At 32.9% G+C, this 27,033-nt stretch overlaps 1 protein-coding gene across 1 annotated transcript; it reads left to right on the plus strand.

Annotated features, from left to right (window-relative positions):
• The first annotated feature begins 436 nt into the window (after positions 1-436).
• Positions 437-22,469, plus strand: LOC148274029 (uncharacterized). Its single transcript, XM_088237725.1, has 3 exons — positions 437-497; positions 7,095-7,601; positions 22,375-22,469. Exons 2-3 carry the CDS (start codon positions 7,124-7,126, stop codon positions 22,467-22,469), a joined length of 573 nt encoding a protein of 190 aa, XP_088093851.1. The 5' UTR covers positions 437-497; positions 7,095-7,123.
• The last annotated feature ends 4,564 nt before the right edge of the window (positions 22,470-27,033 follow it).

The raw sequence follows: 27,033 nt of genomic DNA on the forward strand, positions 1-27,033 counted from the left end.
AAAAAAATAAATATTGATTTGGTAGGTATCAAACTTGTCGGGAATTGAACCTGACACCTCATACATCTCAACCAAATATGATCAACGAGGTAGATATTGAAATTAATTTGAATCATTATTTATCTCAATCTCGTAGCGATAATACTATAATCAGAGAGACTCACAATCCAAATTGGTATGTAGAGACTGGATGGAAAATTTTCGTAGGTTCGTAAATCAGCGATCAGTACTCGGTAAAGTAATTTAGGTATGTGTGCAGGACCGATATAATAATGTAGGTTATTAACTAGCTGGAATCGCTTCCGTGTAAGTTCTGCAGTCGATGGAGACAGGACAGGGTGGAGAGTGGAGGAAGGGAAGGGTGAAGCCAGAGCTAAATATACCCTCGGCTGAGAAGGCGTCGGGACGCTGCGTCGCGACGGTCCAGTTCAGTGCCGACGTCCGCAGACGTCTCCTCGATCGACGCGCCACGACTTATAAAACTTAATCTATAGTTGGTAAGCGAATATTCTCTTCGCGAGTTGATTAAAATCGATTACGCCAGTCGTAATTTATCGCACGAAAGCCGCTTTAAAATTACTCAACAAAATGTAGTCAAATTCTCTAATCAACTCTCTAGTTCTGGTTGAACCCCGAGCCGGCATGCCATACTAACCTATAAATAATGATGCAGCGATGCAGTTTACTGCAGCGAATTTAACTCTTTCTCGTTCTCGTGTCGCGGAATTATTATTTCTGAATGTGATGTATTAATTACACGAATCCGATTGACGTAAGAAAAATCAAATGACCCAAGTGCGATATTTGAAGCGTGGGCTTCGCTGTGCCAAATAACTTTTCCGATAGCGAATAGTTTTTTCGCTACATGCGTTATTTTATATGTTTCAACGAAAGCTTCCATTACGTGAGCGGACGTGGATTGCGATATTACGCCAGTGTTAAACGAGGTAGGATCGTGCCAATATATGTAATGAATTACTTTGATTTAGAAAAACAAATATTATGAAACTTAATTTTGTGTAGGTCGTGCATTTTTAATTGATATATATCTCAAAACAAGTAATTATCATAATCATACATTTTGTTTCTTTAGTATACAGCAAAAGTTGTTATAAAAAAAATAGATAAAATGAAACCAATGTCGGCACTAAAATTTACGCTAAAAATATTTATGTTCGTTTGAACTTTGCACATATTTTTTTAATGCACCTAACAGTTTTTTTTTTTTAGTTTTGAGTGATTATCATAAAATGAAACTTCGTTAAATAATTATTAGTAAAAAATCACAGAACATTAATTCATTTTTATATTTTGAAATTGAAAAATAAAAATAACCGATCTTTGATGCTGTATAGTATAATGTATAATGATATATAGTATAATGTTACTTTACTTTACATGACAACATTGTATTATTTCCGTTCAATGTTTAAAAAAAAACTTATAAGGGTGTTGTGATCTTCGAAGATGTTATAAATATTATAATATTATAGTGTAATATAAACTTAAATCAGAAACATCAGATTATATGAATAACATAATATACTATTCTAAGTTAAATATAATATTTCGAGGTTTGTAAAAAATCTTCGCATTGCGACACTTTTAAAAATAACAATCTCGTTTGAAACCGACATGACATCTCGATTTTAAGAAGAGCTTATGAAATTTTATTAGATTTATATCTTTAGTCATTCAAACGTTTTGAAATGTTGATTAGGGAGGTGTTACTAAGAGGATCATTATTATTCTACGAATCACTAAAATACAATCAATTTACGTTATTTTTGTCGAATAATTGAAAAAAATATTTTATCGCAACGTGGGATGTAAAAACCATAAGCATACTTTCCATCGTACAAAAATATACTAAAATGGCATTTTACAATTTTCAAAGTATATTTTTGGAGAATGAATAAACAATGAATTGAGAAAGTTCAGTGGATTTAAAAATGATTTATGTTTTTTAATAGACAATCAAACTAAGCAACAAAAAAAAGATTTTTTTATTTTTATGTGTCGTATTTTCATCGCTATGATTTTCTAAAGCTTTGTAATTTTGAAATCACTCCACCCGTGACGTCACTAGTTGTCGTCGGTGAGTTTTCTTGACATTTAAAAGTGAAACCCGTACGTGTGAAAACACGCTAAACATGGCTTCCCGGAAACCGGAAATATATCAAAACACAATTGGCTATTCTAAACACCTGTTTACTAGAACTTGTCGCGTTTTAAAAACGTCCGTTTTTATTAAAACGTATTTTCATTATATTTTTCATATATTGTCAATAAACGTTGCCGTACAATAAGCTCTAATTTTTACGGCGCATAAGAAAACATTTTTTGTATCTATTTTCCCCCAGGCTCAAACTTCATCAGTGGGCACTTGTAATTTTTATAATAAATTATGTTATTAGTTAATTTATAACTAACTAACTAACTAACTAACCATCACGCCATTTCCCCAGAGGGGTAGGCAGAGAGGATAGAACGCCACACCACTCTGTCCTGGCACACTTCCTTTGCTTCCTTCACATTCATACATCTTCTCATGCACGCACGTCGATTATTCCGACTTTTCACATGACCACTTTCAAGAATTTGTAGTACTTGATCATGCCATGTCTTTCTCGGCCTTCCTCGACTTCTACAACCAGACACATTCGCATCATAAATCTTTTTAGCCGTTCTTTCATCAATAATAGTTATCAGTTAATTTATGATTGTAGAAATAGAAATACACCGATAACCGTATATATGATTCGTAAAATCTATAAAGTACTAATAAGATAACTTAGTTACATTTTTTATTTATAAATCTTACTATGTGGACCTTCACAATAAAAATAAATTTACAGTATTACCTAAGAAGATGTTTTTAAAAAAAAACGTTAGTATAATATTGGACTGCAAAAATAATATATTTATTACTTATTTTATTATCTACATATTCTAAAAGAAATTATGTTCATACAACTACTTTAATATAAAAAATTGATTTAAATAAATTTATACCAATTTTTATAATTAGATTTAAAACTACCTTTAATTAAGTAGGTATATTAAACATAACATAAATCTCGCGTTTTAAGAAAATTTATTAAAATCTGAAAAAAAATTGGCAATTCTTTTTATTTAACCTGGTAGAAAATTAGTGAGTACCTACCTATATTAACTTTCATTCCTACCTCATTGAAGTTTAAAAATAAATTGTTCCATTTTCGAAAAAAACGTGTTTGTAAAATATGTCAAATTAGAGGTTAAGATGTGAAAAAACGTGTATTTTTTACGTCAGAAAACTTCTAGACTTTCTTTTTTCCCGCCTCGTTTTCATAACAAGTTATTTGGTATTTTGCATTCAAATCAGTTAACAAATTATATTAAATTAGCCCCATTGAAAAACATTACGTCAATTTAATAAGGTAAGCAATTATATAATAAATTTTGGGTTGGTTTTTTTAACGCAATTAAAATATGGTATTTTAAAACTCGTTTGAAACATTTTGAAAAGCTCTATTATTATTGTAAAAATCTTGCTGTTGAAATACAGTCGCGATTAGCTGCCGAATACTGCTTTCTCCTTTAATTTTATAGTACACTAAAATGCATGGTTGGCCAATACATAAAATTTGCCAACAATTTTCCATCAATCTATAATATTTTATCAGAAGCAAACAGATGCAAGATTTTCCATGAAATTTGTGCATTTGTCGTTGACGTTAGCTATCGCGATTACTTTTTATAAAAATATTTGTGTTTTTTGTTTACAATTTTATTTTTCGTACCATTTTACCGTGGCCTCCGTGGTGTAGTGATCAAGACGCTTCACTCATGCACGGAAGGTTTCGGGTTCGATTCTCGGTGAGAACACAAAAATTAAAATGTGAATTTTCTCAAGCCTAGGTATATTGACATAAACAGACTACAAAGACAGCAAAATAAAATATTAAAGTTAGAAAATGACCTACCCTATCTAACAGCATCGAAATAAATTTTTAAACAAACTAAACAATTAAATGTAACTGAACACTTTAAGCTAGAATCCTTAAAATTCATTCATTAATTAGCCACTGATGCAATTGTAAACGAAGAATTAAAACTTGAAAAAACTGTAGTAAACATGAACACAATACAAGAATATCAGAAAAATATCATATCCAACTTTTTAAAACGAGAAAAGGACAATCGAGACTAGTAAACCATGGACTGAAATTATACAATAAACTACCAGAAAAAACTAAAAAAAAGACTCAGACAACCTTTACAAAAGATGTTAAAAATATTATTTTTAACAGTAGAATGTGAATTTGAAAAGTAATAACATTCTGTTAAATGTACCCGTAAGGGTTTATGAATGATTTTTTTTTTTTAAAATAGGTGTTCCGTGATGTAACTCACTACTGTTATTGGGCCCCCTGGCCTGATGTGGTGCAAAAAAAAATATGTATATTATATTTGAAACACCAACTTTCGTGTTTTTCATTACATAACTAAAATTTATCTTTAAAAAATGATTTTAAGCGCTTATTAGACGTTTTATTATTTTAATTTGATCAAATAACACATTTCCATTAAAAACATGATTACTTTAAATAAGTTGCAAACATTTTGCACGCAGACGGTCCTGCGGGTCTATTACCCACGCGACTGTTTTCATAATTCGGTTTCTAAACTGTGAATTTCAATTTTCCTGACTAAAACTGATAATCATAGTAACTTCTTAAACGGTAGGAATCATTATATTTCCACACGTGATGCTAAATCTATTCTGGAGCAAAATATAGGTACCGAGTTAGAATATTTCCGTACGTCAAGATTTGATGATGAATTATTTCACAACGCACTACACGTGCACACGTGCACAGTGCACAGTGTAAACTGTGAATACCGGCACCTAATTATGAAGAAACTTTTAATGGAATATCCACTCACCGCTTCACGCATAAATTATACTATTAGTCTACTTTTTCTTGTTGTTCACACTCCTTGTTGCTCAGGGAACGAACTTACATAATATGTATGTACAGTACTCGTAATAGTAAAGGAACGGACTCATCAGCCCAAAAGTTGAATATATAAATAAACTAGCGGACCCGACAGTCGTTGTCCTGCCCGAGCGTTGGCTTGCCTGCTATTAGCTTGGGAAAAGACTTTTCATTGATAAGTAGATACCTAAGTACTTGATAATGATTTAATTCATAAATTAAAAATTGTTAAAATTCAAATATTGAATTTCAGTAGGTACCTAGGTACTTGTTTATGGTTGAGTTCTAAAACATAAAATAATTCATTTTCAAATATAAAATTATTTTTGCAAATGTCAAACTCGGCTCTTCTCACCAACAGAACAAATAAACAACATCTTTCCATTTTTTGTAAATGCATTCTCCTCGAATGCAACCCGGTAGATCGATAAATAAAACATTTATGCTTCTTACTTCTTTTTTACATATTATATTGAAGATTTTAATATCTACGAACACTCACAGCGCAAAGATCTATATTTCTCTGAAAACCGCACGTAAATCGGTCAAGTCATTTAGGAGGAGTTTGGTGACATCACACGTACAGAGGAATTATATACATAAAGATAAAGTCTAATCTCCCCATTCGCAAGGTTTTACAAATTATATACACCCACTTTTTGAGAATGTGCGGGCCTAAATCTGACTATCTTTAAAAATGTAAATTAACAATGCAACTGTAGTATAAATACAATTTATTATAAAACAGTTATATTTTTTACGTTATAACGAGGCATTTAGATAGGTTTGTTTTTAATTGGCCTATGGTTGCTCCGTAATGATACGACCATAACTTTACTCTTGAATGCTCCAGCTTGTATACGAAATGTTTTGTGACTTTTCTCACAAGATGGCCAATATCCAGTGACTAGAAACCCAGGAAGTGGCAAGTTGACACCCGCGTCCGTCGTGTGACAGGGAACTCGCAAGTTAGAGTTCGCACTGCGACCTAAATTTAAAATACCAACGCGAACTCACCTTCCTAATGTCACACGAGTGGGTTAGTTAGCAAGGGCATGGTCACTATGTACTTAACTGTTCCTACTACCTATATAAATACTACTTACCTACTTGTTCGTATCAAATTGCTTATAAATACAAAAATGCTTCATGGATTCGGACCTTCATTGTTAGTTAAATACGAATGGTCCTGGGCCTCGATTATGATCGGAAGATAAAGACGTTATACCTTCACCTTGACGGTATGGTTGAAGATAAATTCCCTCTAGCGAAGATTTTGTAGCATGGCTTCATCCCGGAGTTCTTTGGTCTTCCTCGTCGTCTTGTACAAACGTATTTCATAAAATTAAAATAAGTAATAAAAAGCGGCCTTCGTGGTTCCGGGTTCGATTCTCGGTGAAAACACAAAAATAAATGCAATTTTTCTCAAGCCTAGGTGTTCTAGTTCTAATAGCACTTCATTGAGTGGGCTTCCTAGCCTGTTATAGCTGCAAAACATAAGAAAGAAAAACGCAAATGTGTATGGATCAAAAGATTTTATTTTTAATATTTTGTGGTTCAAATATTTTTATTACAATTTGTAGAAATCTATCAAAGAAAAAAAGAACAGGACAAAGAACAATTTTTCGCTGATCTGTGTTTTTTTTCTTCTTCTTTTATTTTGCAGATTTAACTTCTGATATTGATAACTTATTTTTGTAAGCATGCAATATATTCATAACACCTGTTGTGAAAATCGTATTTTCATATTAAAATAAGTAAAACACGTTTTTTAAGTGTTGACCACATTTAATTAATTAATTTTTTACCAATGACAGGGTCTCGTTATTACCGACATCATCTGACTGGTGGGAGGCTAATCAAAATCGTGATTCTATAATTTTTGGGAATGAATAGAATTAATATTATCTAAATTTTAGAATTGTTTGAATATGTGTAATAAAAACAGGGGAAAGGATAATTGAAACTGGTCAACATGTAAAAAAAAGTATTTTGCGCAGCATATTATTAAAAATGCAGATGAACCTTAAAATGTCAGTAGAAAAACTCCAATATGATGTAATTTTGAAGTAAATTTGATTCTTATCTAATATGACATAATTTTGGCAGAGATGTCGGTGTGACCCAGGGTAGACGGGATGTCCGGCCAGCCGCCCCCCCCGCGGGGCCGGGGGCCCTCGCCCTCGCCCTTGCTGCGGTCCGTGTCCCCGTGGGCGCCCTCGCCGCCGCCGCTCATCTCGGGCCCCCGCCACAGCGCCGCGCTCGTGTCGCCCGCGCCGGGGCGCCGCCCGCGCGGCTCACCGTTGCCGGCGCAGCCCGCGCCGCGCGCCGCCTGGCCGCCCGGCAGCCCCTTCCGGCGCGTACACTCGCCCTCGCCCTCCGTGTCCATCTCGCCTTACGCGTCCCCCGTGCTGGGTCGCAGCCCCGAGTACCTGTACTCGTCCCCGTACGACGGGGACTGCGTGGGCGTGCCCCTGGAGCCCCCGCGCCCCCTGCACTACGAGGAGGACGAGGAGCAGCGCGGCCCCTCCACGGCGGAGATCATCGCCAACCAGTCACAGGATTATGTGGACGAGAAACTGGCCGAGTACCAAGCCACCATACTGCTACTTCAAGGTAAGACTCTTAACATGTACATTCACAAGCGTTTTGACAATAGGGAAATATCACATACTACGAGCACCGATAAAAATATATGAAATGGATTTCGAATAATTAATTGTATTTTCAAAATCAATATGGATATTGTGGAGAAATGTTTTCATACATAAATGTAAAATAGAAATTTAAAAAAAATACGTTCCTAGAAAAATGCGACGTGTTTGGCCTTGGTTGTTGTGACGCGATATTATTCTACACAAATTTCATTGGCTAGGAACAAATATGCATGAATCGTGAAGTATTAGCGGCGTGGCCAATAAAATGACCGTTTTTGAGGGAATTTTACTGGACGGTATTTCATCGACCTTTATTATTTTAAAAATGTAAATAAAAAAGTGGTATTTCCCTATAAAAACTTCAACGCAAAATAAACGAAGATGGTAGGATGCAATTAGAATTATCCTACCCTAGTGTCCATTCCTCTGGTGATTAAAAAATATGATAGATATAAACACTAGTACTCTTATCTACAAAATAATAATGTATCCATATTTAAATTACTGTTAATCATTACTTTTTTTTGTGTAATAAAAGGGGAAATCAAAAACATTCCAATTCTACAGAATAAGGCAATGAGAGTAATTCTCATAACAAATATATTTAAAAATATTATAATGTTTACATAAATTTGCTTTCTCACAGCAAAGCAAAAAATATAGTTTAAGTTAGCGATTTTTATTCATGAAATAGTTAGAGGGATTAAGTTAAGCAAAAAAAAAATATTCAAATATAATTTAACCAACAATTCCATACATACGAAACTGAAAAAATGATCAGATTGCCAATGCGGAGAAAAACACAATCTCAAAATTAATTGTACCAGGATTTCAAACTGTACAATGAGTTGCCTGAAGAAATGTTAATGCCTTGAAATATTATAAATCAGTTTGAAAAAATATGTTCTTGAATTCTTTTTACTGCTGCACCTCTGGTGTCCCACAGAGTTCACACTTGGGTCCTATTCTCTTCTCGTTATAAAGCATTGCTTTAAATATTCCAAATTTCTTCTCTTTACCGATAACGCAAAGATTTTCATTGGTATCAATAGAAAATCAATTTTTTTGAAAACCCAGGGTGATCTTGATTGCATTGATGCATATTGCAATAGCAATCAATTCTATACAAATGTTTCAAATTGTTATTCAATTACGTTAAAAATGCTATTTAACTTCTTTTTACGTGATTATTCAATAGAAGGCAGCGGCATAAAAATGTGTAATGAGGTAAGAAGAGATCAATACGTTTCACATGGTTTGTTTGCATTGAAAATTTTTAGTACTTACTCAGGTGTCCCCCAAGGATCCAACTTGGGCCCATTGCTGTTCTCTGTTTTTATCAATGATATTAAAAAAGTTATAGTCAATTCGCGTTTTTTATTATTTGCGGATGACTTGTAGCTATTTTGGAGAGTGAAAACTTTGGATGATTTTCGTACTCTCTAGGCGGATATAATAAACGTATCTGAAGGGGAAAGACGAAATAAATTATTATTACATATTTCAAAATGCTCAGTTATGTCTATCACTAGGGCCCACAAAACGCCTTTTTTCCGCTACGGAATGATCCAGAATCTTATGCGGACTTCAAAGGTTAAAGATCTGGGCGTCACTTTTGTGAGTTCCCAGACATTTAATGATCAGATCGAAACAGTTTGTAGTAGTTCGTTGAAGATGTTAGGGTTCGTCCTGCGTACTGCCAGGATTTTTTCTAATACACGAGTACTGAGAATTCTTTATAACTCGTTGGTGCGAAGTAGACTTGAGAGTGGCTCAATAATTTGGGGACCATGTGTGTTGAAGTACTTATGGTGGAGAGGGTTCAGAAGATATTTCTTCGGTTTTTCTCCATGAGGGAGTGCGGATATTATCCATGGCTTTATTCCACTGAGTTCCTCCAAGGTATGCTTGGTTACAGTTGTTTGAAGACCAGAAGGAATGTGTATTTAACATAGGCAGAATAGCGAATGTTACATAGTGTGTAAAGTGGCCACTTAAACCATCCGATGACAGGCCATAAGCCCTGTAAATGCCTAGACCTCCATATTCCCTTCTCAAAAGTGTTTTCCCTCTCTGTTGCTATTCGTTCGAGGTTAAGTTTTTTTTTATGCAACTTGATCATGAACTTTTATGATCTTATGGGAGAAGGAAGATTTTGAATACTATTCTGGCTATATTGGTATGTTTTCTTTCGTATTCAGTTTTTCTGTTAGGAGGAAACGTAAATAAGACACTGAGAACTCGAAATATAAGAATAATAACTTAAATTAACCATTGCATAAAAGAAACAACAAAAAAATGACATACATATGTTCAAAATATAGATTGTGAGGAAAACCATGTTTCCATATTATGCTACATAAAATACGCCTTTTTATATAAATTACGTGTTTCAACCAACCAGAATATTTGACATTTTCCATTGATCTTTGATTGTATGCAATCCACGTAGGGGAATGCAGTAGACACATTCCTACTTGACTGAAGTTATTAGGTGAAATAGTCCACATGATTTATTAAAATGACATCTTACAAATTACTGCCTTGGCAGAAGACTATCTTAGTTAGTAGTCTCATAATCCATCTGCTAGATGTGATACAATCTTGTAATTATTAATTTCATTCAATAATAACCGAATGTTACATAAGTATGCATGAATACATAACAAATATTTACTCAGAAACATAAACAGAAAGTTTATTTTGTTTAGTATAACACTATAATTAACACAAACATACCTTACCTAAATTTCTCCACAAAATATACATTTTTTTTAACCGTATCCTTAATATACAAAAAGCATTTTGTTCGATAAATGGAGACGCTTTCAGCTTCCTTGAGACTTTCTGGTAACTGATTGAACATTTTTAACCTAGTAAACAAGAAATTTAATCTTAAAAATAAAGCTCAATCAAAAAGGTTATTTAATAAAATATATACAAAGGTATATCATTCCACTTTTCAATGAAAGCAATGTACGAATAGATATTCCTACATTTAAAAATGTTCGAATTTTTCTTGATAATTTAATTTATTGACTTACTTATAATGGATGCCTTTGAAGACCTTTGCTCTCTATAATGGGTTTGCTATTAGTTTTTATCCACTAGCGCCTGTTATTTTCAAAGAAGTTGTAATCTTCATTACACTACATCCGTACTTAAAGGAAATTAGAGTGTAAAACTTCACCCCCGCACGAGATAAAGATTCCATAGCACCAGGATCCATAAAAATATCCTTGAAAAGTAATGAATCAGCTGGAGAAATAACAATGTAATTTCTTATGATCTCTCATTTATCCCCGTCGAACATTAAAGGAATAATAAATTACGAGTAACATTCGACCTATAACGAAAGATATCTCAGAAAACATAAAAGAATTCTTTGGCAGCTAAGAAACATCGGAATTTTTTAGATGATGCAAATATGTATACAGATTGATAATGCTCGAGTCGTCTTAAGATTGAAGAAAGTTTTACGATGGGCTAATAATATTACAGCCATAATCACTTATTTTATTAGGTCAATATTAACACATATTTCGGGAATACAAAATTGCGTTATACAACCTACGTGCGAATAACTTTTAAATGTGCTTACTTAAAAAAAAAAATAATGACGAAATTCGCTAGCGATTTATAATATTATGACAATAAAAATAGTGAATGTATTTGCATCTACATAATATATTATGTTATGCGTAAAGGCGATAATGTCATAAGTGTACAGGTAGGTATCCTTTAATTTTCCTAATTCTATTTGAAATTTACGATGTGACAGCAACGCTTGGAAAACCTTATTAGCAAAAAAAAAAATACTTCGCCATCGTGGACTTATCCGCACCCGGTTGTGCATAGAGCACTTCATTGGTACACCAAATGCAGCGTACTTCGATCAGTTACATGAAAGTAAGGTGATTAGTCTTACGCTTACGCTTCGGGTGCTAATACATGGAAACGTCTTTAAAACAAATATTTCTAGTCAACTTTGCCTTGTACATGGTACAGTACGTAAACGACAACCACTGCACGACGAGGTAGACAAATATCCACTCGATTTCCCTTTTCAGGATTTTTACCTGAGAGTAGCCATCGAGTTGTCTACTTGGCAAAGAACATTATTTATTCTTCGTGCGCCCGAACCCGGACATACACATTTTTACATGCTACTTGCTACGAAAAATACTTGCAAATCTGCGATGTTCAAACTTCAAGCGATGGTAGATTACGTAAAATGTTATACTATATTTTTAGCATACATGTGTTACGACATTGATCCAGTTATTTTTAAACCTCATTTTGTGATATGAAGTACGTGACCTATTGATATGATTAAAATAAAGTTTTTTTTCGTTAAGTTGTTGTAGTTAATTTTCCCCAGTGCCGGAATAAAGTTAATGGCTTGGCGTGAGGCCAGCAGCGCTGGACGAAGCGCGGGCGGTTAGCTTCGGCCGGTAAGACGGCCAGGCGGCGCGGCGTACAGAGTACAGATGGGCCGATCTATCTCTTCTACTGAATTTTACTAAACCACTATCAGCTAATACCAGCCCATGTAACGCGTGTAGCAAACCAGGGTTAAAGATCTCGCTGCTCCATTCCATATGCATAGTTCTGTTCTGACAATACGAAATTTCCTGCGAAATATTATAGTTAAGCCTAAATTTTACGCGCGCCAAATAGGCAAACAAGGTATATTGTGGGCGTAACTATTGGCATATAATAAACTATTTAAGTATTTTGAAAGTATGTACCCTTAGAAAAAGCGGTTAATTAATCTATAAAACAAATTATTATTTCTATATTAATATGAAATCCTCGAACACAGATAATCGTACCTAAATATGGTCAAAAACGCCATAAAATTACTTAGCTGTAGGCACAATTATTGAAAGTCTTACAAACATATTGTCTTCAATTATTTTCCTTAATACTAATGCGAATAATATAACGACAATAAACATATTTTAAGAATATGTATTGATTTGACCGTCCGTGATTTTCATATAAATTTATATACGGTGAACCGAGTGAATATTTATTTGTTATAGAACGCAAACCAAGTCTTTAAACATTTTTTTGATATAATCATTGGAGCCGGATGGACGTCGCGTCGCTTGAGGTATTTATGATCATTTACCAACGAAAAACGTGTTTTTGTGCATCATATAAAATACGTAGCTCACGCGTGCTCGCTAGTCTCTTGCCTTTCCCAAGGGCAGTCAGATAGGGAAGAATGTATTTTTGGCGTATGTGTAGGAATTTTTGATGAGTAGATATTTGGGTTCTTAATAATAAACTATTTTTTTTATTTTGATGACATTTTCTAACAGTTTCATTCGTGGCGCGAGCAGAAAGCTGATCATCTAGCCTTCTTATTTATTACAAATTATCATCAATAAATTATGACTGATATAGAAATTCAGTGTATCGATGATAAAAAAAATTACTGTACGAGGAGGATGACGGCTAAAGAAATTTTAACTGAAAATTGTATTAACAATATTTTGAGTTTGTCCAAATTTTTGTAGACATGGACTGGATTCAACTCCCTGGGGAGCTGTTTATATTAACATATTACAACAGAGATGAAAAACATTTAAAATAAGGTAATATAGAAGTCTAGGCATCTACAGGGACTATGACCTGTCATTGGCCGGTTTAAGTGGTTACTTTACACACTGTATAACATTCACCATTCTGCCCACATTTGAACATCTATATTCCTTCAATTCTTTCATCTGTCGATGTTTGTGAAGTTAAAGAGCTGAAACCTTTATTTATGCGGGTGAGATTCATCATACCTTCTCTTAAATGCTCTTCATCTCTGTTGTAATATGTTAATATAAACAGCAGTTGAATCCAGTCCTTGTCTACAAAAATTTGGACAAACTCAAAATATTGTTGATAAATCCACTTGGTCCATGAAGAAGTATAGAAATTGAAAAAATAACATTTTCAGGCGTTGCCTAGTATGCAGGTGAAATAATTCAATTAGATGAATCTCACCCGCATAAAAAAAAGTTTCAGCTCTTTAACTTCACAAACATCAACATATGAAAGAATTGAAGGAATATAGAAGTTCAAATGTGGGCAGAATGGTGAATGTTACACAGTGTGTAAAGTGGCCACTTAAAACACACCAGTTTGACATAAACTACTTGACTAAAATTGAGATCTTAAAAATTGTGCACAAAATAACACTGGGAAACATACAAGACGACGACATAATATTAGTCAAAAATGCTGACATACACAAATATAACACCAGACAACAACAACACTATAATATTGAAAAAGCAAAGACAAACACAGGACAGTCAAAAATACTACATAATGGACTTAAACACTACAACGACTTACCTTACTGCTTTTACTGGAGACAAATTTAAAATCAATCTGAAAAAGCACGTGATGACTGAACTAACTAACGGGTTTTTAAAAATTGTAAATAAATAAATACAAAAAAACCGGCCAATGACAGTTCATAGGCCCTGTAGATGCCTAGACTTATATATTACCTTCTCTTAAATGTTCTTCATCTCTGTTGTAATATGTTAATAAAAATTGTATATTTGATTTTATATCAAAATCACAAATTAAGAAATTTTATACATTGAAACATTATTACGTGAGTAATAAATGTCTGATATTGAATAAGGAACTTCAGCCCCATAGGAAATTGGATACAAAAAATGGTTCCTTACGTGCGGTGAAAATAAGACCATTAAATTGTAAGGCATAAATTCTTGAAAATGTGCGAAAGTTAAAAAAATATATATTTAATAAAAACGAACTTCTTTGAAGGACGTCACTAGTTAATATGAATCAACCAATGATAAGAGAGTTGTGGAAGATTTCCGGATTACTCACCGAGAAGAAACGGGAGAGAACTTGAGACGTCATGCGCGGAGTAATTTTAGAAAAACGAAACTTTAAAAAATCATATTGTGATAATACGATACGTAGAAATGAACAATAAAATTTTTGGCTAAGTTTAATAGTCTTTTAACAATTTTTTTTAAACTTCTGTACTTCCTCATTTACGTTTGTTATTATCCTAATCTAGTTTGGCAAATGTATGAATACAAAACCTTTTGTGTTTTGCGGGAGGTCACATTACTAGAGCTATTTTATAATCCTTATAATATCAACATTTTGAATTGGTCAACTATGTTATAAAAATCCCTCTCCTCTACTCCTCCACTCTATTTCCTTATCCCCTAACCTTCTTAAGAGCTCTTTTTTGTTCTCATGTCTTATATAATATATTATTTTTCTCTTTACTGTGTAACATGTTCTCTCATTATATTTGTGAAAAACTTTAACTGGATGTATGTACTATTTTTTTATATTTGGTATTCTTATATAACAACTGTTGTTTTTCCTTAATAAATAAAAATAAAATAAAATAAATAAAATAACATTTAGGTTCACAATATAAATGAAAAGCAAGTAATATAATAATACTTTGTAAAAACAAATTTCAAAATAAATTATTATCGGGAAAAGCTTCAGAGACCTAATTCGGGCATTAGGGGTAGGCAAAGGTACTAACGACTACTCCACCAGATGGAATAATCCGTATTCGATTTCTATTTTAAGGATTTTTACCTGAAAGTACCCACCCAGCCTGGAATACTCGATTAGGGGTTCGGTTCTATTTCACGTACAGAACTGTTTCTTTTATTCGCCCGGACACGGACTAACCATTAAAAATTGGTTAAAGTCGACACAGTCTAAATAAAATCTATTACCTCTCTGTGATTTTTTTTAAATTTATTTCCGGACGAAAAATGATCTCGCCGGAATGGCGGTATTTTGAAGTGATAGATTTAAATTTAGAATTTCTGATGAATCGTGGTCGATCGTGATATATTGGGATGCGTGCATCATTCCCAGGGCTGGCGCAAAACCTTGCTATCCCCATCTCAGTTGGTACTGTCGGATCACTGGCACAGCTACGTAGCGTGAAATGATGTAATTAATCAATTCATTAAACTTTTGTGACACATGCTACTGTCGCGTCGTGGGTTAAAATGACTTGGGTAGTTAGTTACAATCTTATCGAAACAAAATTTTAAGTATATCCAAATGTTGATCTACCTCCAAAATATAAGACAATACGTCTCCTACGGTTTATTCGCGTCAGAGTGTTTTCGAGTAAGAAAAGTAAGTTATTTAAATCTCTTTCAATAAAATCAAAAAATGGCCCCCTAAATTGAAATAATTTCGAAAAAACTTCAAATATGTTTTGTTTTTTATTTAGCTGTAATATTTTTACAATTTATTACATCTAGTCAATAAGTACTAAAATAAAACTTCAAAAAAACAAACAACAAAAATAATGTATTTCGCCCAGTACGTAACCGATTTTGATGATTGAGTTTTCGAGATAAATATTACTTAGATACCACTAATTTAATCTATTATTATTTCATCCATAAACAAGAAGGACATGTTAAAAGTCGTAATAATCGGCGTGCGTGCATGAGAAAAAGGATGAATGTTGAGGAAGCGAGATTTGTATACAACGACAAAGTGATATGCCTATTCCCGCGAGAAAACGACGTGATGGTCGGTTTATTTCAGAAAAGTAATTTTTTTTTTTGAATTTCATTAAACATACTTTTCATTTGCTTTTTTAAACAATATTTTCTTGAAACCAATTGTTTACTTATTTGTTTATACAAAATATACACATAAAATCGGAATGTAAAACATTAGTTCGTATTACTGCAAATAATGTAGTTGCTTTGCGTAAAAGCAACGTCTTAAAAGTTTCAATTTTTCTCATGGGAAAATCGATTTGACTAGGTATAAATAAACAGATTTTTTTTACAACTTTGAACTGTTTTAACAATTTTCAATAAATGATTTTTAACTATTACCAATGAAAAAATAACTAGCCCTTGGTGTTTGGATTTTGGTCAGCCCTGCTTTCGTTGTCTGGGTCATTGATATTCGCTGGAATTATGCATCATCGTCCAGAATTGTATCATAATGATCTACCGCACCATAACCAGCCATAACCAACTGCCAATTGCCGAGTGGTAATTCGTACTGGAATCTGGAATGGTAGATTTATACTCACATATGTTTCGAATTCATTTAACGCGGCCAAGTTCAAAGGTCGCCCTGTAATGTTATACCATACACGAATTTAATATATGTGCGGACTGCAGACTGCAGACTCCCCCAACTTCCACTTCAGAATATTATTTCGGGAATCTCTTCACCAAGTGTGAGTATTTTCACCGGATGTCGTATTTCTGTACCCGACCAGAGAAATAAAAAGGTCGAAATGGACATTCTCGATTCTTTTACTTTAAATGCTGGCAGAAGTTGTAATTAATAGCACCCAATAGCACCCGCTGAGTCAAGGATATGATCAAATATACTTTATAAGAGGATACACGATCTGACCTTTCTTCATACAGACGCATTCTCGTATATTCTCCCTGGATTATAGCATTAGAACACACTAAAAAGATATTTACCATTGTCGTGTCTTTATGGTTTTGCTTTTCGATAAATTGTTTCTTATGGGAGCTAGGAGCATCCAAAAACCTATAAAAGCGCACAGTGTTATCTGCCATCTTTGGACGTATGGTACACAAACATAATAAATCATTTTAAAAAACGGAAAAGTATAGACACAGAAATTTTTATTTTGATACTTTTCTAAAAAAAACCCAATCGATTTAATTTTGGGGTGTGGAAAACGGGACAGTGAGACCTCAATTTTGTCGATTTGAGTTGGGCACAATCGGTTTTATGTGCATTTGTCTTTTTAGCACAATGTCGAGGAGGCATCTGCGAGGGAGTGACAGTAAAACAACTATCTACAAAAAATACCTATTCAACAAATTTCTTCCTTAATAGTATTGTAAAAAAATATTGGCGTTTGTATGATTCTTGATATTGTTTAATTGACCGTCATCTGCATATTTTCTTCGGTGTAATATTCAGAAAAACCAATCATAAAATAAATATTTATTACAAAATCTCTTAACGAGAAATAATTGAACGTAGTTATGCAGAAAGCAGCCAGTCCACAATTTCGGAAAAATTAGATATTGGGGTTATCGGGTGCAGTAAGATCGATTCTATGTTCTGCTATAAACAGCTAGACCGCTTTCATATAAAAAACTGTATTAATCACCTCCGGAAAATGTGTCGATCACAAAAACGGCATTTCTCAATTTGCCGAAAACACCCACAAAACTAGAAAAATCTTAGAGTACTTTAAAAATCTTTTTAACTGGTCAAATACACAATAAGATTCTTGTTTATGATATATAAAAAACTTATGGATTCATTGTTTATCGTTTGTTAAAGTCAAAAACATTCAAACTATTGTGTACATTTTAAAATTCACTCTTTTCACAAAATGGCTATTATCTCAGTTTCACTTTTCTATGGCTGGCGGCTTTCTGTATAACTACGTTCAATTGTTGATTTATATTGTATTTTTTGTGAAATATGTGACGAAAGCGAATGTGTATATCGGTTTTGATTAAAATGGTTGTATTATTTCTGGTGTAGTACAATTTTAAGAAGAAAGGTGATAGTGAAAGACCCACAAATGTGTCTTTAATTTTAGCTTTCTTCTTTTAAATAAAATTATTCTTTTTAATGCGGTTGCACTTTTTGAAAAACATTTTTAACTCAACCTTTCCGAGCATGCGTGAAAAAAATCCGGAGGGGGGTACCAGGAATACCCCAGTTAAATAGCTTTAAACGCGACTTATTATAATTGTCATGATAGTGTTTACAAAACTGTGTTGTATAATTTTGAGTTTTCTGCGAAATTCATACCTTTTTTTATAAAATACGGTTGCCAGGGGATGCTATATGGCATCGCGCTCCTCTCGTTGCTTCACGTTGAATAACACTTATTTAATATCTTCCAACCCTTTAGCGGAAATTTGGGAGGAAGAATGCATGTTGAATCTAACGCACGAATCCGGAATTTTGTGGTTGTTGCTGGAAATAATCTACCAAATTCCTAGAGGCACACGAGCGAACTGGCTAACGTATCGATAATTATTAAACTGTTGAGCGAGTGAATTGAAATGTTTGCTGTTTGCACGGGGGAAAAGTAATTACAAATGTGAATTACTATTGAAAAGATTAGTCGGAAAAATATTTTAATAATTTTTATGCTTTCTTCCCGACCCGAAAGGTTAATTTATAAAAAAATATTTTCTAAAATACATGTATAGTATATGTATTAATATTATTATGACGCGACGTTAGTAACTATACAAATTGTCACATTCTGCGTTGCAGACAAACTCAACGAACCGTGGATTGTGTTTATTAGTCAAATAGTGAGATCATAAAAATTCAAATAAGATTTTTTCAAGCCTGGGTATTATGTGCTATAATTTACCACTGTGATTGGCTTCCCTGGTCTGTTGTAGTAGAAAATTTTTTTTTACTCTACTCGAGTTCTGGACTATGATGAATATTTAATTGTTAGAGAAAAATTATAGCGTCACCTTCCACTTACGCTAAAAAAAGAATAAAGCAAATTAATGAATATGTATTTACATTACCAAATAATTATAAAACGTGTGGATGATATATCCAAGTCGAGTTGAAAGCAAATTCAGAATTTAAAAACCCTTCTTAATCGGATCTCAAAGTAATAAATTTAATATGGTGGAATATAAAGATTGCTTCTCACAAGAAGTCTCTCATAAATGCAACACGTTATTGAAGTTTTGATAGTTTTAGTTTTCAGTTCATTGTTGAAAACACCGGTGTTTATTAATCATAAATGTTCATTAATTTATTTGAATAATGTTTATTTTTTAATTAAAAAAATCCCTGACAATGTTCGTTTTAAACAAATATTATAACGATAAAGACAATTATGTACACAGTAGCACAAAACAAGAAACAAAACAATAAAAGAAAAAGGAAAGACGAATAAACATAATGAACAAAAATTATGGGATCCACGTTGATTACAGGCGTAAGGAATTGATTAAATAGTTTTATTGTTAACAAGTCCAATCATTCTGGGTTGAGGTATCTGGAAATCTTAATACATATTAGATATGTGATGACCGAGGAACAGAATTGCATTATTTCTGAGTCTATGCGAAGGAACTTTAATAAGAATTTTGTGACGAATCAATACAAGACAAAATTAAATATTACGTATTATAGCAAATCAAACTTGTTCTAGGAAAGTTAGCTAATTAATAATATCATTATTAATAATAAAAACTTGAAACTTGAGTTTAAATCCGACCAGCATATTTATATATATAAAAAACATCACCTTTTGCCTCTGCAAAAACGTCGTGAAATAGCCGATATAATTTATTTAATTTAATTGCCTCTAGTTCAATTGACTGTCCTGAACTACTATGCAAACTTTCTATCAATATTTCTACATTTTTTTTTTCTACATTTTTAACATTTTTTTTTTTGCACCACAACAGGCCAGGAGGCCTAATTACAGTGGTGAATTACATCACAGAGCACCCAGGCTTGAGAAAAATCACATTTTAATTTTTGTGTTCTCACCGGGAATCGAACCCGGAACCTTCCGTGTGTGAGTCAAGCGTCTTGACCACTACACCACGGAGGCCGCCAAATTTCCTTCCCTTCCTATTCCTTCCAAAGTTTTAAGAAATAACCCTCTTCTTCACATACCTCTTGTTTCATCTAGTTATAGGCAAAATTCATATTTATGGCGAGCTTTTAATAATTTTAATGTAATAAATAAATCATTTAACATAGATTTTGTAATATGCGTGCACGGGTTGGATGGGTTAGAATTAACTCGTACACCTTCTTGAATTTAATTTAAGTTTATTAAAATTATTTGTGGGTAAATACAGAACAAAATATTGATGTGAACCCAACGATAATAACTGTCCGTAACTAAGTCTTAATGAGTAGTGATGATTCTTGACCAATCTGTACCAGTATATATATTGGTCAGATAAGGGCTGTGTTTATCGAGGCTATGTAAATACTGGCCGACAGAAACTTTCCAATGCTTTATCTTTGGACCATGACCACGTGCTCGATAGTATCTACCCAGAAAGGACTGATAATATATAGTAGGTATTATAAAAAATATTTGCAAATAATCTTAATGACGTACGGCGTTTGCTTTCGAAATAATTCGTAGTATTTTTTCTTTTCTATTAAATTTACATTTAATTACTATTCATTTTATGTTCGAGAATCTTTTTTAACTTACTGTGATGCTACTTGTGAAAACTTGTAATTGGCTTATTTGTTATTTGTTTTGTCATATATATATATAACATAATTATAGCTGTTAGTTATCCAAATAAATGAAATAAAAAATAAAATAAAACTAAAATAATAAAATTTGTTAAGATATCCAAAATAAAACACTTTTACTGGATTCAATTGTATCGAACCTAATGATAATGTCCTAACAAGACGAAACGCGTCACATATATTTTAAAAAAAGTAAAATTTAATACAATAAAAGTGTTTTATTTTGGATATCTTACCAAATTTTAATATGGAATTTCAACAATTATCTGCATACACAATAAATAAGCTTATGAATATTCAAAGTATGCAGAGAGTACGAGAGTAGAGTAGAAAAAATAGTTTTCCTTTAGAAATGCATTAAAAATATTTATTTTAACGTGTTTCAGAGCTGTTTTACAATCAGTAACAACATAGTTTGGTAGAAATAAGCAAATATTTAAAGCATGTTTTTGATTTGGTCCAACTTATGCAGTATTTTGCATATTTTTTGTATTTATTTTGAATGCTATTGTTGCATTATCTTGTATATCCATTGTACAAACCAGTATCGACCTTCATGCTGGATGAAAAATGTTATGTTACAAGTTATATTCCGCTAATGATTTATGGATCACGTCCCGGGGTATAAATAGCCATGTCTATATTCTGTAGACCAAGAGTATTGTCTCGCTTCACCGTCCCACGCACTCGCTACAGTGGCGATGATTTCATTCAACTTTAGCAGCTATCTATTGCCAGATCGTTCCTTGTTAGTCGCCAACTTTACATAGGTACCTGTGGAACTGTGTACCAAGCATGTATCCACTTAACGATAATATTTTATTGCAGTTACTTCCAACAAAAGGAATGTCTCAATCGAATATAAAAAAAATGTCTTTAAATGCTCTTCTTGATGCTTGGCAATCGCGATGGGAATCTTCCCCTTCAGGGAGGGTTACCTTTCTTTTTTTTCCTTCAATCCGTCAGCGCTTAAAATCTTCTTGGGTAATCCCCGATCACTGAACTACGCAGTTTTTATCAGGTCATGGTAAATTTAATCAAAAATTATTTGTTTTTAATATTGTTTACTCCCCTTCGTGCTGCTGCAGATATCCTAACCAATATTCTGAACACATCCTGTGGTTTGTCCCTTTCCCCTTCTCTATGATTACCGAATGGAGCTTCTCGCTACTATCCGTGGCCCTGTTATATAGGTACTGTCGGATATACAGATTTGGTGGCTTCCAAAAAGAATTTCAAGGCTTTTAAAAGGTTTTGTAATCATTTCGGCGTATTAATCATGTCCAATCAATTTAATCCCAGTCAGTGAAGAATTCATTTCCCTCTTTTCTCAATCCAATGAAGTACATATTATGTACTTCTTTATTATTTTCTTTCAGCACAAAGACGCTTAAGCTACCAGAGCTCCTTCGGGCAGCTTTTCTCGTTTGACAACGAGTAAATTTCCGTGTATGCAGGCACCGCCAAGGAGACTTTTGTCCTCAGATGCGGTGTGCAGTATCTGGTGGGCAAGCTGCAGTTATTCCAAAAGTCACAATATGTATACGGATAATTTTTTTATACCACGAATGTTTAAATGAGGAGCATTCATTTATTGATATTTTCGATAGGTACATTTTGGGGTAATTCTTGAATGAAATATTAGTTTTTTTGCTATTTCAACTAATTGTCGGTATTTAATTTCGCCCAGATACAAAAATTTTTGAAAAAGTATAAAATAAATAACTTTGATCTCAATATATTGCTTTTCGTGTTCATTCACTCATGAACAACAATACACAACTACAGTGAAAAATACTTCACATGTCACGGAAATATTAAAAATAAAGTTAGTTTTCAACTTAGTGAACATTTTTGATTTTACGTTTTTTTCATGAATAATACCTTTTCATACACCTATTTAGGAGAATTCAATTTGAGTTATTATTCTCAAATCGTTAAAGGGTTTTTTTTACCTTTTAAAAAGTTTTTCATACGTTTTTATCTTTTGAAATATCGTAGATTAAATATTTTTTACTCTTAATTTAGGACATTAATGATATATCTTTCATAAATATAACTTAAAGTGTTTATGGGGGTCACTAATATCGAGTGACCATTTTTGTTTGATCAATAAATAATCTAAGTTTGTAAGTGAAAATTCTTGATGGAAGTTCATTGTAATTTATTATATAAATAAAACACGAGTGATACTTTAATCCACAAATTTGGAATATCCAGTGACCGGTTTCATCGCTTTCGCGACATCTTCGAGTCTCGAAGATGTCGCGAAAGCGATGAAACCGGTCACTGGATATTCCAAATTTGTGGATTAAAGTATCACTCGTGTTTTATTTATACAATAAATAATCTATTAATTACAACAATGAATTACGTATAACATTAGTTTATCTATTACAACCATCACGCCATTTCCCCGGTAGAGGTAGGCAGAGAGGATGGACCGCCACACACGTCCATCCGGACATAGATTCCTAGCTTCTTTCACATTCATATATCTTGTCGTACATATCCTTCGGTTGTGTCTGCTTTTGGCGTGACCAGACTTGAGATTTTGATTTATCTGATTATGCCACGTCTTTCTTAGTTGTTCACGTCCTACATTAGTATTCATTCTAGCCATAAATATATGTTTTACCATTATTTTGTCATCCATTCGTTCTACACGTTAGTTTATCAATACTATTATTTCAGACGTTTGATTTCAAAAGCTTCTCGAACTTTGAAAAACTCGAAAAAATTCTTTACGGTGTTCCTCAAAAAAATCCAAACAAAAAAGAAATATTTAAATTTATTTAAACAGAGAGAAAAAACATTATTGATAAGGGATATGGACGTCTAGGCATTTACAGGGCTTATGACCTGTCATTGGCTGGTTTAAGTGGCCACTTTCAATGCAAGCATTTGGACATACAACATTGTTGAAAAAAGGGATAATATAATCTATGGTAATCTGTAGTATAGTAGCATCTATAGTATAGTAATCTAGAATCGATTAAAATTTTGATAGATTAAATTTTATCGCATTCAGATTTCCCTTTTCAAATATTTTTCAGAATTTTGTACTCAAAAACCTAATTTTCATTTAAATATATAAATATATGATGTCATACGCCACTTACAGGCATATATATATATATATTTTGCTATGTATTGAGTATGGAACTTTGAACATTGGTTCATACATGTATTTTGTTACGTTGACGCATTGCCTTACCACAGAGATCATGTCTAAATCTATTGCAGTTTATCACATACACAAATGATACGAGAGATCATACTCGTAAACGGATTTACCACTCACACTTATTTAGATATTTTCAACTGCTTGGATGCCCTCCAAGTCTACATATAAATGCATTCCAAATACACCTTTTTATAACACAAATACTTATTTTATTGTCGAATCGAATTCTTTTTGAGAATTCAGCAATCCTGTAAACACCATTTAAATTAATACCTACACACAATTTTTAATATGCATTGGATGTTATAATTGTATTTAAAAAAATATATTTATGAGTCTTAATTGTTTGGTACCCGGCTGACCCCTCGCAATTAATATTCATTATTTTCATGCATTTTGATTTTCAGTTCGCGTTTGACACCTGATTAAGTAGATTCACACATCAGTGCGCTCGAGCGTTACAAATGAAAATGCTTTTATGTGCTAAAAAAGGAGTGGTTATTTATGCTTATTATTATAATCATTTGAGATTTGATATAAGCGGATATTAAAAGATTCCACAGTTGTGTGCAATAATCCGTTTGAAGCGGTTAGCGCTCAACGGATATATCCATCTATTTCACATAAAGCTAAGACAAACTTTACTTTATACAAGTTGCTTGAATATGTCAGCTGAGATCTAAAACCCCGAGTCGTTAATAATTTTATTTGCATGTTTTTAAACAGATTTTAAATTAATATGCCTGTCAACTTGACATTATAAAAGGAAAATCGTTTAAAAAATAAATAGAGCATAGAAAAAATAATACATTAAATTTATTTAGCTTTTTCTAGTGCGACAATGTTTTGTGTATGTCCAAATGCTTGCAGACTGGCTGGATTTTCTCCCTAGCGAATTCATATTTCAAATTGTAGCAAAAGAAAGGGAAAAAAAAATTCGAGAACGGATTATGGAAGTCTAGGCATTAACAGGGCTTATGACCTGTCATTGGCTGGTTTAAGTGGCCACTTTACAAACTGTAACATTCACCATTCTGCCTATGTTTGAACATCGACATTTCCACAACTCTTCCATCTGTAGACTTTTGTGAAGTAAAAGAGCCAAAACCTTTATCACGTGCGCGAGATTCATCCATGAAATTATCCATGAAATCATACATAAATTAACCTGGTACCTGGTAAAAGGAGAAGTATAAAAATTGGAAAATTGTTTTCAGACGTTGCCTAGTCGGTGAATTAGTTCAGCCGGGTGAATCTCACCCACGTGATAAAGGTTTCACTGTGTGTAAAGTGGCCACTTAAACCAGCCAATGACAGGTCATAAGCCCTGTAAATGCCTAGACTTCCATATCCTCATCTCAAAAATCTTTTCCCTCTGTGTTGCAACAAATTTTCTACTTTGGACTATTTTAAACCCATACCTCTATCGTCATTTATCCAGGCGGATAAAGAATACAGTTCTGCGTATGAAATCGAACTGGGACCTCAGATGGCTGCTATTTTTAAGTAAAAATCTTGAATCATAAAATAGATTGGATAAGTCCGTGTAGTGTAGTGGTTGGCCTTCTATTATTTAGATCCTCGGTTCGATTTGTATAAGGATAGACGCAAAACATTAATTTTGAATGTTGTTAAAACTGCAATACTTCATTGTTCCTGGACTAGGCCCTGAAGCGTAGGACTGATCACCTTAGCTTCATTTAATAGATGATCGAAATAAGCTGCATTTGTTTTACAAACGTAGTTCCCTATGCACTGCTAGGTGCAGAAATGGGAATGATGATAATAATTACAGGTGCATTAAATTATTAATAAAATGAAAATTATTCTAGCATAATGATATCATGGTATTTTTAAACAATGTTGTGTTAAAAATGAGTACTCATAAAAAACCTTTTTTTTACTAGAAAAAGTGCACAAATTATAAGTCACAAATATTTCTGTTGAAGACTTTTTGATATTTCTATATCTGAGAATCAAATTTTCGGTTTTTCACTGTTTGGTACTAAAAATGTTAAATAAAAGAATTATGTTAGGTATACTTTTATAATCTTAATATTCAAATCAAACACTGAATTGAGTATACTGATACTGTTATTTTTTTATTAAAAAAAAAAAGCATTGGAACAAATAAAATTAGTAAACTCAAGTACGATTGTAAACTTATAGAGTCGCCCATACGGAGAAAAATCATGCTATGATTATTGACCACGAAGTTAGCTGCATATTACGGCAATATAACGGGTCGTAGGTACTTAGGTTTAAAATTGCTAATGCAAACCGAAACCGTCCACTACACGTTTAATGTTTAAACTAAAAACCAAACTAAAGTCAAACCAAAAATTAGGAACCCTTTTGTTTTATGCAATAGAGCTTAAGGACTTATTACTCTGAGATTATAATAAATATGGAGTTCTACAAAATAAACGCCGACCCAATAAATAAAAACATCTTATTTAATATATTGAAATAAAATCACTTTGTTTTAATGTACCACTTATATTTTTATAATTTGACAACCAACTAGCTTCGGCAATACTATGCCTTCTTCAGCGTTAATTACAAACTAACATAACATATATAAAATTTTCACAGTGAGGGTAGAGTAAGCGTGGCTATGGAAGTAGAGAGGAGATGGGGTTTGTGTGTGGATTTAGGGAGAGGAAACGCATTTAATATAGGACTTAATATATTACAAAGATTTATTTGATTATTAAAAATATTTAAAAAAATATTTACAGCCCTTCTAATCTCCAATATTTCTAAATAATTGTTTGTATGTAAAATTTCGATGTCATCTTCAAAGTTGAATGAGTGGCTATTTGTTAGGATACGTTCAGCGAACTCAGAAAAAATATTATTTTTAAGACATCTCATATGTTCTTTAACTCTAGTTTTAAAAGAAAGTGATGTTTTTCCTATGCAAAAT

This window comes from Micrasema longulum, unplaced genomic scaffold (genome assembly GCF_059751315.1).
Source record: "Micrasema longulum isolate JH-2025_06_02 unplaced genomic scaffold, ASM5975131v1 h1tg001776l, whole genome shotgun sequence".
Taxonomy (NCBI): domain Eukaryota; kingdom Metazoa; phylum Arthropoda; class Insecta; order Trichoptera; family Brachycentridae; genus Micrasema; species Micrasema longulum.

Bases quoted from the DNA above. Each gene is read 5' to 3' on its own strand.
- LOC148274029 (XM_088237725.1), top strand. From the start codon at position 7,124: ATGTCCGGCCAGCCGCCCCCCCCGCGGGGCCGGGGGCCCTCGCCCTCG. The intron at 7,602-22,374 runs GTAAGACTCTTA...CCGTGTATGCAG, and splicing joins CACCATACTGCTACTTCAAG to GCACCGCCAAGGAGACTTTT.